General features: G+C 47.8%; 1 protein-coding gene across 1 annotated transcript in view; it reads left to right on the top strand.

Moving 5' to 3' along the window:
- The window catches only part of NUP88 (nucleoporin 88), a 79,373-nt gene that overhangs the window by 45,791 nt on the left and 16,366 nt on the right, over positions 1-17,216 (top strand). Inside the window, exons 10-11 of the mRNA XM_073590567.1 lie at positions 13,883-13,987; positions 14,521-14,682. Of these exons, the coding sequence (XP_073446668.1) occupies positions 13,883-13,987; positions 14,521-14,682 (267 nt within the window). The remainder of the gene's footprint in view (positions 1-13,882; positions 13,988-14,520; positions 14,683-17,216) is intronic.

Below are 17,216 nucleotides of genomic sequence, written 5' to 3'. Positions count from 1 at the left end.
TCTCCGGGGGCTGGCGGTCGCGCCTGTGCGGCAGGCGCGGGTCGGCGCATGGGGGGGCGGCGGGCATTCCGGAGCCGGGGGCGCCGTGCCGGCTCCTTTCCGCGCGCTCCCGCGCTCTTGATCGCGCTGCGGAAGTGACGCAGCGGAAGGGGCGGGGCCGGGAACGCCGAAACCGGAAGTCGGATGCCGGCCGGCTTTCCGGGTTGCGCCGCCGCTGCTCGGCGGTCTAGGGCGGCGCGCGGTACCCGGGGGGGGGGGGGGGGAGAGGAACGGAGCATGTGGGGGGGAGTCGCGGGGGGGGGGGGGGGGGGGAGGACCCGGGGGGGAGGTGCCGCGCCACAGCCCTGCTAATCCGGACACTATGGGAGGCATTAAAAGACAGGAGGTGACGCTGCTGGGGTGCTTCTGAAGGCCCAGCAATGGATTCGACAGAAGCCCCCACAGAGCAGCAGGACGAGGCGCAGGAGCGCCCAGAGAAACAGGCCACTGTGAATTCACAGGCGAGTGGCCAGCAGAAGAAGAAACGGACGGGCGAACAGAGCCACAGAAGTTCCTCCAGGCTAAAGGACCCTCCTGCCTCCCTCCGTGACCCGGTACCTGCCTCATCTGCATGGGTAAGAGATCTCCGTGAATGTACCCTGATGCAGTGTTTTATTTTTGTTCCTTCGCAGGCAAGGAAAGCTACGGGGAAGCAGAAGCACAGGGAATGTGCCCTCTGTAATTGCCCTTTGCTAGACGGCCACCCTAAAAAGTTGTGTCAGCCATGCGTGCGACAAACAGTAGGGGTTGGATAGGGGTACCCTAGGGGTAGATTGACAGGCCCTTACACTCTTCCCCGTCCATACAGGTGGCGGAAGAAACACCGGACTTCACCACAAGCCTGAGGGAGATAATCAGGACAGAAATGAAGGCCCTATCTAAAAAAGGCTCCTCTAAGGGAAGAGATGTTAACCTCTCTGGTTCAGAGTCCTCGGCCGCACCTGGAATCGATATCTCCTCAGATTCCCCGGCCTCCACTTCATCATCTTCAGAGGAAGACTCGAGCCGTTTCTGCTTTCCCTTAGACCAGATGGATAAGTTAGTTAAAGCAGTAAGGTCTACTATGGGGGTAGCAGACACAAAACCGGAACTTTCAGTACAGGATGTGATGTTCGGAGGCCTAGATCCCAGAAAGCGTAGATCCTTCCCGTTGAATGATAAAGTCCAGAACCTAATAAATAGAGAATGGAAAAAGCCTGAAAAAAGAGGTTCTTTGCCACCTGCCTTCAAACGAAGGTACCCGTTTGATGACCCAGTGGTAACCAAATGGGACAAGGCCCCTAAGCTGGACGCGGCAGTGGCCAAAGCCTCCAAAAAGTCCTCCATACCTTTCGATGATATGGCCTCCTTAAAAGACCCGCTAGACAAAAAAGCGGATTCTTTTCTGAAAGGAACATGGGAGACGTCAGCGGGTGCATTGAGACCAGCGGTAGCGGCCACATGTACGGCCAGATCCTTGATGGTCTGGCTGGATCAGCTGGATTCCCAGTTGAAGGATGGAACTTCAAGAGCATACATTCGAAAAGCCTTACCAGTTATCCAAAGTGCTGCTGCTTTTCTGGCTGATGCGTCAGCAGATTCTGCGAGGATGGCGGCTAGAACCGCAGGTTTATCCAACGCAGCTCGAAGGGCTCTCTGGTTAAAATGCTGGCCAGGAGACATCCAGGCCAGATCTCGACTCTGTTCCATTCCTTGTGAGGGCGAATACCTGTTTGGGCCCGTCCTGGATGAACTTTTAGAGAAGGCCGGGGACGATAAAAAGAAGTTCCCCAGTCTGCCGAACCCCTCTTTTAGACGCCCCTTTACTAGGAAAGGATATTTCCGTAGGAGGCCGTCCAGGGATCAGGGCAGATGGGACGACAAAAGGAGGAGAGGTACTGGATTCATGTTCGGAGGAGGGGGGCGCCAGGAAGGTCCAGCACGGGACACTAAAAAGCCGCCCCAATGACTAGTTGCTCCGGTAGGGGGGAGACTAGCTGCCTTCTACCCGGCCTGGGCATTAATCTCTAATAGCAACTGGATACTGGGGGTGGTAACTGCGGGCCTACGACTAGAATTCTCCCGGGTTCCCCAAGATCTTTTAAGGTCACTCCTCTTAGGTCATCCTCATCAGAACAGTCTGCCCTGGAAGCTGAAGTTCGGGATCTTTTGCCATAAAAAGGTCCTAACTACAGTTCCAGATGAAGAAAGGGGGAAAGGTTTCTACTCCCCTTTGTTCCTGGTCCGCAAGCCAGACAGTTCCTTTAGGACCATAATAAATCTTAAATCCCTCAATGATTTCCTGGTCACACGTCCATTTAAGATGGAAACAATTAATTCAACAATAAAATTACTGTTTCAAAACTGCTTCATGGTGGTGTTAGATTTGAAAGATGCTTACTACCATATACCCATTAATGCAGATCATCAGAGTTTTCTCAGAGTGGCAGTGCAGTTAGATGGGTCAGTTCAACATTTCCAGTATGCGGCCCTCCCCTTTGGGGTAGCAGTCGCTCCCCGTATGTTTACGAAAGTAGTAGCGGAAGTTATGGCCCATCTACGTGAATCAGACATTTTAGTAGTCCCCTACTTAGATGACTTCTTGATTGTAGGGAAAACGGCTAACCATTGTTTGGAACAGCTACAAAGGGCAATGTCTGCCCTAGAACGGTTAGGATGGCTGCTTAACATTAAAAAATCTCGATTACAGCCGATGAGAATCCAACAATTCTTGGGCCTCATCCTAGATTCCGTAAAACAGGAATGCCGTCTGCCCCCGGAGAAGCTAGTTCGCCTACACTGTCAGGTCCTGAACGCTTCCAAAAACCCGACCATGTCCCTCAGGAAAGCCATGTCCCTTCTAGGTTCACTTTCCTCCTGTATCCCGGCGGTCCAGTGGGCCCAGTTTCATTCAAGAACTTTACAGGGCGAGGTCTTAAGGCATCAAAAAATCCTTGGGGGTTACTTAGAGGGCCAGCTAACCTTGTCCCGAAACACAAGGGAGTCCCTAGAATGGTGGCTAGATGAGAATAATTTATCCAGAGGGGTTCCCTGGGAATATGACATATCCCGCATAATCACCACGGATGCTAGCCCTTCCGGTTGGGGGGCTCATATGGGGGAAATTCTGGTCCAGGGCCTATGGGAGCATCATCAGATAGAGATGTCATCCAACTTGAAAGAATTGACAGCAGTAGAGCTGGCGGCTAAAGAACTGCTTGTGTATCTACAGGGCCATCATGTGCGAGTGTTTTCCGACAATCTGGTCACCGTAGCGTATATCAACCACCAAGGCGGGACCCGTTCCAAATCCCTGATGAATGTAGCAGAACGGCTGTTCCAGCTAGCAGAGCAGCATTTCCTATCATTAACAGCTCTACATATAAAGGGGAAAGACAACACCACGGCAGATTTCCTGAGCCGCAATCTCTTAAGGCAAGGAGAATGGTCCCTAAAAAACTCTATCTTCGACCTGATTGTTCAGAAGTGGGGACTGCCAGAGATAGATCTCTTCGCCACCAGAGAAAACAGGAAAGTAAGACAATTTTGCTCACTAAATCCCAGAGAAGACCCCCTGGCGGTAGACTTCTTGCTGATAAAGTGGGATTTCAAGCTATCCTATGCCTTCCCTCCCCTATCGCTATTACCTCTAGTGGTGAGGAAAATCAGGAGAGACAGAGCGAAAGTTATAGTGATCGCTCCATTTTGGCCCAGGAGGGCTTGGTTCTCATGCCTCAGGACCATGTCAGTGTCCGATCCTTGGGTCCTCCCGGAGATCCCGGATCTCCTATCCCAGGGCCCAGTCTTTCATCCTCAGGTGGCTGGCCTACATCTGACGGTGTGGAGTTTGAACGGACACTGCTGAAAGATAAAGGCTTCTCCCCAGACCTGGTTGACACTCTACTTAAAAGTAGAAAGATCACTACTACCAAGATCTATGTCAGAATTTGGAAGAGATTCCTAAAGAACTCTAGAGTAGTCGCTGGGGGTTCGGCTCCTATAAATCAAATCTTAGAATTTCTTCAGAAAGGTCTAGAAATGGGGCTCTCCACTAGTACCCTCAAAGTACAAGCTTCAGCCTTGGGGGCCCTCTTTAGCTGCAACATCGCGGGTAATTACTGGGTCAGTAGATCCAGGCCAGTGGTGAAGGATAGATTCATGCCTTGGGACTTGAACCTAGTCCTTACGGCCATGACAGAAGCTCCATTCGAACCCATCTCATCAGCCTCTATAAAAAAACCTGTCCCTCAAGGTAGCCTTCCTGGTAGCTCTAACCTCAGCTCGTAGAGTAAGCGACATCCAGGCATTATCTAGGCGTCCTCCTTATTTACAGTTTATGGACGATAGGGTAATACTCAGACCTGACCCGGCGTACTTACCGAAGGTAGTTTCTAGCTTTCATAGAACACAGGAAATAGTCCTTCCATCCTTCCTCCCTAATCCAGCTAATGAGAAGGAAGATAAATTACACACCTTAGATGTTAGAGAATGCCTTAAAGAATATCTGGCGGTTACTGACCCCTGGAAAAAGGAAAATGCCCTATTTATCTCCCATCAGGGTCCCAGGAAAGGCTGTAGAGTGTCAAAAAATACACTAGCTAGGTGGATTAGAGAGGCTATTTCAATTGCATACACCTCAAAGGGCAGACCGGCACCTGCAAACCTGAGGGCGCATTCCACCAGAGCCATGGCGTCCTCGTGGGCCGAGAGATCAGAAGTCTCCATTGACCAGATATGTAAGGCGGCTACTTGGTCCTCTCCGAGCACCTTTTATAATCATTATAGGCTAGACTTGGGTGCTTCCACAGACCTCTCTTTTGGTATAAGGGTACTGCAGGCTGTAGTCCCTCCCTAAATAGTTATTACTCTCTGTAATTCTCTCAGGTGGTGCTGTCATGGACGACCGATAAAGTCTTAGTTACTCACCGGTTAACGGTGTTTTTCGGAGTCCATGACAGCACCCGTATATTCCCTCCCTTTTTGTAGTTTAATTTTGGATATGCACTTCTTTCTCTTATATGTACACTAGTAAGGAATAGTTGTATAAATTTTGCTATTAACCATTGTGGTCCTCTTGTGCTCTGTAATCCAACTGATGCGTGGGAGAGGTGCCGCCCTTTTGTATCTGTAGGTTTCCTGTTCCTGAAGGGCGGATCCCCTCTCTCAGGTGGTGCTGTCATGGACTCCGAAAAACACCGTTAACCGGTGAGTAACTAAGACTATCACTGTGCTTGATTGGCCAGCAAACTAACCTGACCTTAACCCCATAGAAAATCTATGGGGTATTATCAAGAGGAAGAAGATGAGACACCAGACCCAACAATGCAGACGAGCTGAAGGCTGCTATCAAAGCAACTTGGGCTTCCATAACACCTCATTTTCTACATTAGCAGAAATAAACACATGAAATAGATCACTGTTTGTAATGACGCTATATAATGAGTTTCACTTTTTGTATTGAAGAACTGAAATAAATTAACTTTCTCCTTCACCTCATTGGGAGACACAGGACCATGGGTGTTATGCTGGTGCCACTAGGAGGACACTAAGTAAGGCTGTGTGCCCACGATGCGTTTTGTTAAGCGTTTCCGCAGCGTTTGTGCCGGATCAGACGCTGCAGAAATGCTTAAAAGATGCATCAATTTAATTAGCATGCATTTTTGGCTTTTTGTGCCAATGCATGCGTTTTTAACCGCTCAGGAATCGCTTAGCGGCTAAAAACGCAGCATGCTCATTAATTCCCCGCATTGCTCAGCGTTTTTAGCCATCCCCAATGTTCCCAGAAATTGCGTGTCAAAAAACGCGTCAAAAAAAGTGCAAGAAACGCGTGGAAGAAGACGCTCGTTTTCTGGGAAAGGGGATCCTTTTCCTGAGTGTTTTAAAAACGCTAGCGTGGACACATAGCCTAAACGTAGAAAAAAAATTAGCTCCTCCTCTGCAGTATACACCCTCCTGCTGGCTCAGATTGAACCAGTTCTTGCTTAGCGAGGCACATGGGTCTGGTCTTCAGACCATTTTTTATTTAATTCTATTTTCACCATTATTACCATGGATTACAGGGGCGACAGATCCTTTCAAGGGCCTGATCTCCCCAAACCAACAACAGGCAAGCACGTGGAGTGTCACCTCCACGTATCCTCTCCTGCAACGCGTAAGCCATGCCTGAGCTTTCTTCTAGGGGCGATGGGTCCCTTCAGGGCACTGCTCTCCTCGCACCAGCAACAGACGGAACATGGAGTATCGCCTCCACGTACCCCCTTCTGAAGCCAGGCTACAGCCAGACAACAGCCCTGTCCCACCCTAGGGGATTGAACCCCTTGGATGTACAGAGTCCCTCATGGCATCCTTGTGGCCCCCCACTGAATCGCCAATGACTGAACAGCGGCGACGAATGGAGGGCAGACGGTCCCTCTCCACCTCATCAAAGGGCTGGTGGATTGAGGGCTCCCTGCACCATCCATAATTCAGTTGACCTGAAGGAGCAGCAGGTCCTGCGCTGCAGCGGTCACCAGACTGAGACGCACACCGCTGGTAAGGTGGACCCCAATTGGGTATGGCAGGAGGAGAAAAGGTCCTGCTCCCTCTGGGGGGGGGGGTGTCCCGGCGGCGTTGTTTTTTCGCCGCTTTAGGCCTCCTTCAGCTTGCACCTGGCCGGCGTTGAGAATTTAGTCCCCGGCTTTTGGCCGGACTAGGCCACATGTTCCGATGGCTCCGCCCACTGGCACGATTCCACCCAAGCTTCAGGTGCTTCTCGTTCTGAACGAGAAGCGCTTCTTCTACTCTCACCTGCTATCTTTCCGGCATTTCCACCACGTACGTGTGGCATCCTGGTCACTGGCAGCGCTGACAGGAACGCTGTGAGGAGCGCAGGCAGGGGACACCAACCTGGGGACACAGGACCTGGGTAAGCTGCAAAAAGCCCTAGCTTTTTAACCCCTTCTCTGCAGTACTGTCCTATATTCCCTGACTGCAGGATTCTACAAGGGTACACTATGTCTCAATCTAAGGCATCCAAGAAGGCTAGCAAAACAGTGTTTTCTCCTACGCCTCATTGGGGGACACAGAGACAGTGGATGTTATGCTGCTGGCCACTAGGAGGACACTAAGTAAACCAGAAAAAAGTTAGCTCCTCCCCTGCAGTATACATCCTCTCGCTGGCTGAGATTTCTCCAGTTCTTTGCTTAGTGTCTGTAGGAGGCACTTGGCTTCTGTTTTCAGACCCCACCGTTTTTATTTTATTTTTGAATTTTCTTTAAATTGATTTATTTTTTAATTAAAGGGGGCGTCGGTTCCTTTCTACAGCCCGCTCTCCCCCGAACCAACAACAGGCAAGCACGCGGAGTATACCTCCCTGTACACTTTCCTGCGACAAATGGGGCTGATTCCTCTGACGATGGTTCCCTTACAGTCGGTACTCCACGGATACGAGGGCAAGCGCAACAGGACGTAGCACAGGGAGTGCATGGAGAAGGACTTGCGCAGCGCTTTTTTGGATGCCCTGAATCGGCCCCAGAGCTATCCATCCTCCTGCCACAGGGTGGATCGATTGACCATACCTCTTTAAGACCTCCTCCAGCTCTGCTACATCGCACGGAGGATGAGACAAGAAGACCCCGGACAGCGACGACCTGCCTGAGCACAGGAATGAAGGTATGGGGTCGGGTCCTGCCCCCCGAGAGAAGCGCTGACTTAACGTCAGCGGCAGTGCACCGGCGCTCCATCGCGCGCTCTCTGCCCTCGGGAAGGCCAAAAACTTAGTCCTCTGCTTTTCCGGCCTGCTAGGCCGCAATTTGATTAGCGCCGCCAGCAGAGGCCTAGTTGGCCTTTTCGGAGTCAACAGCAAGGTCAGTTCCAGCCCTTTCGCAGCAACGCTAGCTGGTCCGCCACGGCCACCTTTTCCGGATCAGGACGTCCCTTACGTAGGGACAGAGGCTCCCAGGTCTCCTATAGACCCAACCATTCCTGGGAGAGCAGGCCAAAACAATCGAGATTCAAAGGATCCCATAGATTCTCCGCGAAGTGACTTGTTACAGTATCCGGTGGACACCAACAAGGTAGGCGGCCGCCTGCTTTTGTTCTGTCAAACCTGGCTCTCGGTCGTTCACGACAAGTGGGTCAGAGATCTGGTTCCTCCGGATACAAAATAGTTTTATTCTTGCCCTCCGACACGTTTTTTGCGGTCCTGCCCTCACAAAACAAGGATGGGCGACGTCCTTTTTCCAAGCCATAGCCTGTAGTGTGATCCCGGCCTTAGGGATGATCCTGGACACATCCCGTGGGGGTTGGTGATTCTCCCCCCAGAAAAGGTCTCAGCCCTACAGCGGGGAGCTCGGATGCTATCCCGCCCCTTTTTCTCACTCCATACGATTCAGCATGGGGATTCTGGGAAAGATGGTAGCCGCGATGGAGGTGGTTCCATTCGCCCAACTATACCTCTGTCCTCTGCAACATGCGCTTCTGAAGGCCTTGGACAGGAACCAGTTTTCCCTCGACCGTTGATTCCGTCAGTCCCAGCAGGTTGGACAGACCTTCGGCTGGTGGACGTTGAGATCTTCACTGGATAAGGGGAAATCCTTTCTTCTGTTTCGTTGGCTAGTGGTGACCATCGACGCCAGCCTTCTCGGCTGGGGGTTGGTCTTCAGTCACCACACGGCCCGGGGTTGCTGGTCTGCTCTGGAGTTGTGTCTTCCGATCAATGTCCTGGACATACGAGCAATCAGATTGGCTCTTCTGTGGTTTCATCATCTTCTCGCAGGTCTTCCCATCCAAATTCAGTCAAACAACGCCACATCGGTTGCATAAATCAATCGTCGGGGGCACCCGCAGCAGCAGGGCCATGCGCGAAGTAGCTCACATTCTCCAATGGGCCGAGAGGAACCATTCAGTCATCTCAGCAGTTCACATCCCGGGAATAGAGAATTGGGCGGCAGATTTTTTTCAGCAGCCAGGGTCTCACCTCGGGAGAGTGGTCTCTTCATCCGGAAGTCTTTCAGCAGATTTGTCAGCGCTGGGGGATGCCGGATGTGGATCTGATAGCCTCAAGGGAAAACGCCAAAGTTCCTGAGTTCATGGCTTGCTATTGCGACCCAGTGGCCATCGGGGCGGTTGCACTGGTCCTCCCGTGGCATCAGTTTCACCTCCCGTATGTGTTGCTCCTGCTACTTCTGAGGGTCATCAGGAAAATCAGAGCGGAAGGGATTTCAGTGATCCTGATCGCTCCGGATTAGCCACGCCGAGCGTGGTATGTGGAGCTGGTACAACTTGTTGCTGACGTTCCCTGGCAGTTGCTGGATCGTCCAGATCTGCTTTCCCATGATCCGATTTGCCACCAGAACTCGGGCCTTGTGTTTAACGGCCTGGCTGTTGAATCCTGTGTTCTAACCCAATCCAGGTTCTCCCAACAGGTGGTTTCCACCATGATTAGTGCTCGGAAGCCCGCGTCGATGCGCATCTGTCATCGCAGCTGGAAGGAGTGGGCGGCCCTGTCCTGCAAAGCCCCCTTCCTGACTTTCCACCAGGACAAGGTAGTTTTGAGAACGTCCCCGTCTTTTCTTCGTAAGGTTGTCTCTTCCTTTCATCTGAACGAGGACATTGTTTTGCCGTTATTTTGCCTTTGTTTTGCCCAGTGCCAGTCCATCGTATCGAGAAGGCTCTCCACACACTAGATGTGATAAGAGCTCTTAGAATAGAGGTCTCAAACTGTATTCCTCAAGGGCCGCAAACAGGTCATGTTTTCAGGATTTCCTTAGCATTGCACAAAGTACTGGAATCATTATCTGTGCAGGTGATTCAATTATCACCTGGTGCAATACAAGGAAATCCTGAAAACATGACCTGTTTGCGGCCCTTGAGGAATGCAGTTTGAGACCTCTGTCTTAGAAGGTACGTCTCGCGGACGGCGTCCTTCCGCAAGTAGGATACCCTATTTGTGCTTCCGGAAGGACACGAGGGGCCTAGCCGCCTCAAAGGCTACAATAGCCAGGTGGATTCGCTTGGCGATCCAGCAGTCCTACCGTGTCAGAGGCAAGCCTATTCCAGCGGGGATTAAGGCACACTTCACTCGGTCGGTGGGCGCTTCTTGGGCCATTTGGCACCAGACGTCGGCAGAACAGGTCTGCAAAGCTGCGACGTGGTCCAGCTTGCACACCTTTGCAAAGCACTACAATATCCACTCTCAGGCTTCTGCAGATGCGGCCCTTGGCAGACTAATTCTGCAATCGGCAGTATCACATCTGTAGTATGATGGTATATGAGGACTCAGCTGTGGGTTATTCCCCACCTAGGGACTGCTTTAGGTTTTCCCATGGTCCTGTGTTCCCCAATGAGGCCGATCATTGGGGGACACAGGACAATGGGTGTTATACTGCTGCCACTAAGAGGGACACTAAGTAAACGTAGAACAAAATTAGCTCCTCCGCAGTATACACCCTCCTGCTGGTTCAGATTGAACCTGTTTGGTGCCAGAGCAGTAGGAGCTCATAACTATCAAACAAAAATACAATACGGTTGGTCCTGTGTCCCCCAATGATTGGCTCGGAGAAAAGGATTTTATGGTGAGTACACACAAAAATCCCTATTTTTGAGGACATTCTAATTTAGTGAGAACCATTTGTACCTGTTTGTTCTTCATAGTACCTATTACCTATTCAGGATTACGGGTCAGGGAAGATAGTAAATGCAGGTAATACAGAACAGGATATGTCTTGGATTACGCCTCTTGTACAATCGTCAATAAAACAAATTTATAAAATAAGACCACATAATAAGATTGTCATAGAACAAACAACATTTCTTATTGCTCACTAATTCTGTCTGGCAAATTTAACTTTGCCCTGAACATACCATGGGTCTAATGTATTAACCAAATGCGCCAATTATCACATAATTTATCATGAGAGAGTACGCCTCATCGCCTGGGGACTAAGGAGAATCAAACCAAGGCTTCAATTTCTTACCACATTTTTGGGGACCACGTCTACTTCTCTATTTCACCCTCTCATAGGATGCTTCAGTCTTTTCCATATTGATCCAGTGTGAAATTTGTGGGGGTCTTCTAGTCATCCATCTCATGGCTATAGCCTTGCGAGCTAAAAGCAATGATTCCCTGAGAAGAGTGTGAGGTTAATGAGGCCTGGTCTCCTCATCTTGGATTCCTACCTTAGGGCAGAGTGGTACAGGGGGTGTATGATAACAATGAGGGTAGCTAGGACTTCTTTCCAAAAGTCTGCAATAAGGAGGGTGATGCCATATCGGGTGTATAAATTCTGCGGCCTCTTCCCCACACCTATGGCAATCTGCAGTGGTAGATCTAAACATATAACCCACTAGGTTTCAGGTAGCATTAATGGATTATATATATGTGGACTAGCTTCTTATTAATTGGTGAAATATATTGTTGGGAGGTCAAGGTCTTTCTCTAATCTTCCTCTAATAGGGTATTGCTGTCCTCCATTTGGCCTCAGCCAACAATGGTGATGAGGAGCATCTCCTGCTTAGTCACTGGCTGTATAAAAAGGAGATAAAGCCCCTTGGGTCCTTGGCTCCTTAGAATCCCGATCAGGGGGTATGAGGATATGAGAGAATTTCCAATGTCTGGGAACTGGGAATTTAAAGCATGCCATAGTTGCAGATACGTTAAAAAAATAATGAAAAAAGTGTCTTGTCACTTGATAGACCTGTTGACATCACTCAATATACCTATTCTAGGGACTCGACCCCTTAGGACTCGACTACTGTGTTCTTGAATTGAAAAAATTTTTTGGTGACTGTCCACACTTGAACTGCAAGTCTAAATTGGCAACAAGGAGCGTGCGCACTGCTCTGGTGCTTCTGAGATACACACACACCCCCCCCCCCCCTTCTCCCACACACACTCCCCATAGATTCTGAAGGCTCAAACAGTGCGCAAGGTGGTGTTCAGAATTGGGCAACTGATTATCTGCTATCCAGAGTGTTGTAGGAAAGTGAAGCTGTATAAGAAGTCGTCCAGTAATGCCTCACTTGGCTCATCCCTGGGCCTCTGAACAGCTGTCCGTTTTAGTTTGTGTCTGTTTGAGCCCCATATGAAGAATGCTAGAAGGGTGTTGATCATGGAAAGGACCTTTTGTGGGACTATGGTGGCTGGATGTTCCAGAACATATACGGGAAAGATGTACCGTGTTAGCCAGTAGATAGAAAAATATTCAGAATTGAGAGTCCTCAGTGGTTGATACCATCTTTTCAGTTAGCCATTAAAAGGTAACACATTGCAAGCTTTCGAGACTACTCAGGTCTCTCAACAGGCATTGACTAATAAAAAATCTGAAGAGTCACATATTTATGCACAGCACAGAAAAAATGCAATAGATAAGACAAGTGACGTGAAGCAGAACTATCATTATGGGAGAGGGTGAAACATAAAATATTGGACCAGTACATAGATAAGGAGTCCGGATGTTTTATTGTCCTCTGATTGGGGTCTCCTAATGTGTTGTGATGCCCCCACAAGGTCTTAGGAGCAAATTCCTTAATTGATGTAAAAAGACATAATTTGCATTTAATTATAATATCGTAAATTTGACATTTGAAAAAGTCTCCATTTTCAAAATTTTTATGCCCTTAACGACCTGAGATATATTTTTGGTTTTGCATTCTCCTTTTTCGCTCTCCTTCTTCCCAGAGCCATATCTTTTTCTATTTTTTGGTCAAAATGTCTGTCAGGGCTTGTTTATGTGGGACAACTTGTACTTTTGAACGACACCATTGGTTTTAGCACATCGGGGACAGAAAACAGGAAGAAAAATTCCAAGTGCGATGAAATTGGAATAAATGTTCTATCCTACAGTTGGTGTTTTTTTTTTTTTTTTTGTTTATACATGTTCACGAAATGCTAAAACTGCCCTGCCATTATGAATCTCCAGGTCATTACAAGTTCATTCACCAAACATGTCTAGGTTCTTTTTTTATTTAAGTGATAAAAAAAATTCCAAAATGCGTTTGAAAAAAAAATATTGCACCATTTTCCGATACCCGTAGTGTCTCCATTTTTTTATGATCTCTGATTGAGTGAGGGCTTATTTTTTGTGTGCCAAGCTGATGTTTTTAATTATATAATCTTGGTACAGATAGGATCTTTTGATTGCCTGTTATTGCATTTTTTATGCAATGTTGCGGTGACCAAAAAAACATAATTGTGGCGTTTTTACTTTTTTTTTTTCTTCTCTCATTACGCCGTTTAGCGATCGGATTAAATTTTTTTTTTTAATTATAATATATTGATAGACTGGGCAATTCTGAACGCGACAATACCGTGTGTGTGTGTGTGTGTGTGTGTGTGTGTGTGTGTGTGTGTGTGTGTGTGTGTGTGTGTGTGTGTGTTTTTTTATTTTGAATGGTGTGGAAGTGGGGTGACTTGAATTTTTTTTTTATTTTACTCATTTTTTTACTTTTGACATGCTTCAGTAGTCTCCATGGGAGACTAGAAGCTGCTATAATCCGATCGGCTCTGCTAAATACAATCGGATCACCTGTATGTAGCAGAATTGCTCACTTGCTATGAGCGCCAACCACTGGTGACCCGCGATCACGTGGTGGGATTTCTGGCGGGTAAAGACAAAATCTTGTATTATATAGCAACCATTTTAGAAGTGTGACTGACTGTCTAATACATGGAGGACTCTGATCTGTCACAGAGAGCCAATCTCATACAGTATCTCTGTTACTGGTATTAAGGGGGTCTCCTGCATGGTAAGCCTTGTCTGACAAATTGTTACCCTAACCGGGCAAACGTGGTCGTCATACCCTAATTTCATGGAAAATGTTAGAATAAAAGCAACTGTCCATTATAATCTATATTTATTTTTTAATAATCTTTTCTTTTTCTTAGGCTCCCTGCACCCATTCAAGGATTTTGGATTGTTTCTGACCTTTCTATTGGGACCACTATGATTTGCCTTACTAGTGGCTATGAATGCATCACAAGACCATTATTGTATGTTTAAAATTTATATTATATCAAATTTTAAGGGTTTTTCCTTGAGCTTATAGTTTTTTCCTTACATGGGGCTAAGGACTTACCGGCAGGTAGTTTCTAACTACCTGCCTGTTCTGCCCTGTGACAATTTGTTCTAACTCAGAGTGGTAATGTACCACTCCTACTGGGGATTTGTCCCAGTCGCATCAACTGAGCAGCTCTTTTCCTTCCAGTCTGTTCTGTCGACGGGGTGTGGCTGCTGACGTTCTGCTGATTGACAGCCAGTTTCCCGCAGTTGAGTAGGAGTTGGCTGTCGCTCAGTATGTCCACAGCAGTGAGTGAGCCAGAACGGATTGTTGCTGAATAGGCAGGTAGCTAGCAACTACATGCTGGTAGGTTCTTAGTACCTGTCAAAAACACCTCAAAGTCTGTATAACCCCTTTAAAGGCTCTTGCCTTTCCTGCTACTTCTGATTTACTTAATAATGAATTGCCTGTTGTGTCATTAGTATTTTTTTTTATTATTATTATTTTTCTCATTTCTCTGTTCAGAACAATTATCCGACCACAATTACCAACTCTTCTGTGCTCCAAGATCGATGGCCGCCACATCACAGATTCTGCCTCGCATGTTTTGGAAGATGTGAAGGGCCCATTTGAAAATCACATTAGAAACATTCTTCTTCGGACTTCTGCAAATCCTTTACTGCTAAAGTGAGCAAATATGGCTTGTGAAGTCTATTAGCACTATAGTGAACAGGGCTACTAGTAAATGGCTAGAAGATGTGTCCTGTTCTTGCTCTACTAGGGGTACGTTCCCACCCACGGTCAGTAACTGCTGCGGGTTGGACGTGGCTCACATTCGCAGCGTCCAGATGTTACAGCATAGTGGATGGTATTTCAAGAAATTCCATGTCCTCTATGCGTGCACAGACGCCCGCACCTTACCTGTGGAGACGGATATGCGGCATGCCTTTCCCGACCGCAGCATGTCAATTTGTATTTCCGAGACGTGAGTAAAGATGAATCTCACCCGTACAATGTATAGGACGTGGTGATTCCGCACGGTTCAGTGAACACGTGCAGAAACGCCTGTGTTCAAAAGCCGGCAGCGCTTTGGACGCGGTGGACATGTGGTGCGATCAAAGCACTGCCGATTTCTGACCGTGGGCACATACCATTAATTGTTGTAATTGGTCACATATGTGTGCACTTATTATCTAAGGGGAAGGGGGGGGGGGGGTGGGCTAGCAGACATGCAGCAAGGACATTACGCCAGAGAGCTCCCGCTGTATTCATCTGACAAATTTTATCCTGCGCATTTTCGGGCAGAAAGCTACCTACTCATTGCCTGAAGATGTCATTAGGCTGTGGGCACTATTTTCAGACTGCAGGGGTGAAATGACAAGAAGCAGGATTATCTGCAGAGAGGATGATGCAGCACCATAAGAAATACAAGATGGCATCCATGCATCCTGTGGCATGAGACAGCATGATGATGGAGGAAAAAGCTGCTGTCCTACTAAAGCAATACGCCTATAGAGCGACACCCCACAGGTCCAGGGTTCAGTGACAGACAAGTGGAGGAGCAGTGAAATGTCCCCAAAAGGGTTCCGGCATCATTAACCCTTAAGAACACCGTGTGTGTCCCTGGTCAAAATCCCCTGGGGGACTTACTTTCCCTATTGGAATACCACACTGGCTACGCTAATAGGTCCGGTCGGTTGTACCTAAGAGACCATAATGATAGTCCAGCGTGATTTACAAAAAGTGGTGGCACGTACCACCGCAGTGAAGGGGAGAGTAAGTCAGATGGAGGATGATCTCCCTCTGGTTCAGAGAGACATCCAGAGCCACACTCAATCAATTGTCGCCTTACTGGCCAAAGTTGGTGATCTTGAAAATCTACAGAGGCGTAATATCAGGCTGGTGGAAATCCCTGAGAAGGTGAAAAAGAGAGATCCAGTTTTATTTTTTTATTTATTTATTTTTTTTAAATAGCTGGTGGATTTATTTGGCAAGGAAGTCCTTACTCCTTTGTTTGCTGTTGATAGGGCCCACAGGCTCCCCACAAGATCTGGCCCAGTGGAGAGACCTATTTGACCCATGGTAATAAAGAAATTTACCCTAGAAGTACCAAAACATCATCTTGAGGAAAGCCAGGGAAAATCAGGCCATTTCGCTTGCAGGATACAAGATATCCTTTTTTACAGACTTTTCTGTGGAGGTCCAGAGCAAAAAAAATTCCTGTTCGTGGACATAGAGAAGGAGGGTGAGGGTTCTTGGAGTTCTATGATCTACCGTGCAAAACTGAGTGATTGCCCCTCAGTTCTACCTCCTTTTTTTTGTCTCCAAAGACAATACTTGCTCTGGTTTGATCACGGTGTTCTTTAAATATATATGTGTCAAGTATAGCGTGGCACTACCACAAGGTGCACAAGTAGGTTACCCAGACCCAAGTGAATAATATGCGGTATCCCTGCATTCAGCCCTGCACACTTGCAACCTACTTCTATAAGCCCCATATTAGCCTTAGGCTGCCGGTCTCACCTGCAAGCTACTATTATATGCCCCATACAGGCCTTTTGCTTCCGGTCTCAGTACAGACCTATTTTACAGGTATATTTTTACACCGGTCTCAGTACAGACATCTTCCACAGGCAAATTGCTTCAGCAATCCAGCGGGAACCTCTCCTCATTTCCTTATGGAATATATTGTATCTAATTGAATTACCAGCACAGCACACCTTAAGGGTAGTTGGAAGCCTGCTATATGCCTACACCATATTTGGAAGTAGGAACTTACAAAAAATTATTTTCCTCGTGGACATACGTTTGTTCATACTATATAGACAGCAGTTGGACTGACTAAGGCCAAGTGTAGGCCGAAACGTCTTTTTGTAGGACTGCACATAAATAAAAACTTCACCTAAAAAGGACAATTCTGTTGAGTGCCAAGTTACTTTATTATTATTCACTTTAAATATATATAAGTCTAACTTTATCTTCCGACAGGTTTAATTTGGAGCTTTCTTTTCAATATGTGATTTGTTTAGCTCAGTTTGTGCGCAAGATGTCCTCTCTGACTTTTAATGCAGTGGGTGCTGAGATGGAGTCATCACAATGTAGATATTTGTTTTTCTCCTTGCTACAGCATGCACCACATGATTTTGAATAGTTTTACTGGTAAGGGAAGGATTACACTGGTTGAAGGGGAAGGAGGTTGGTGGCTGTGTAAGGGGGTATGG

The sequence above is a fragment of the Dendrobates tinctorius genome, unplaced genomic scaffold, assembly GCF_039654945.1.
Source record: "Dendrobates tinctorius isolate UK_male_01 unplaced genomic scaffold, ASM3965494v1 ptg000117l, whole genome shotgun sequence".
Taxonomy (NCBI): Eukaryota; Metazoa; Chordata; class Amphibia; order Anura; family Dendrobatidae; genus Dendrobates; species Dendrobates tinctorius.
The sequence above is the reverse complement of the archived record's forward strand: the minus strand, read 5'-3'. Positions and strand labels throughout refer to the sequence as shown.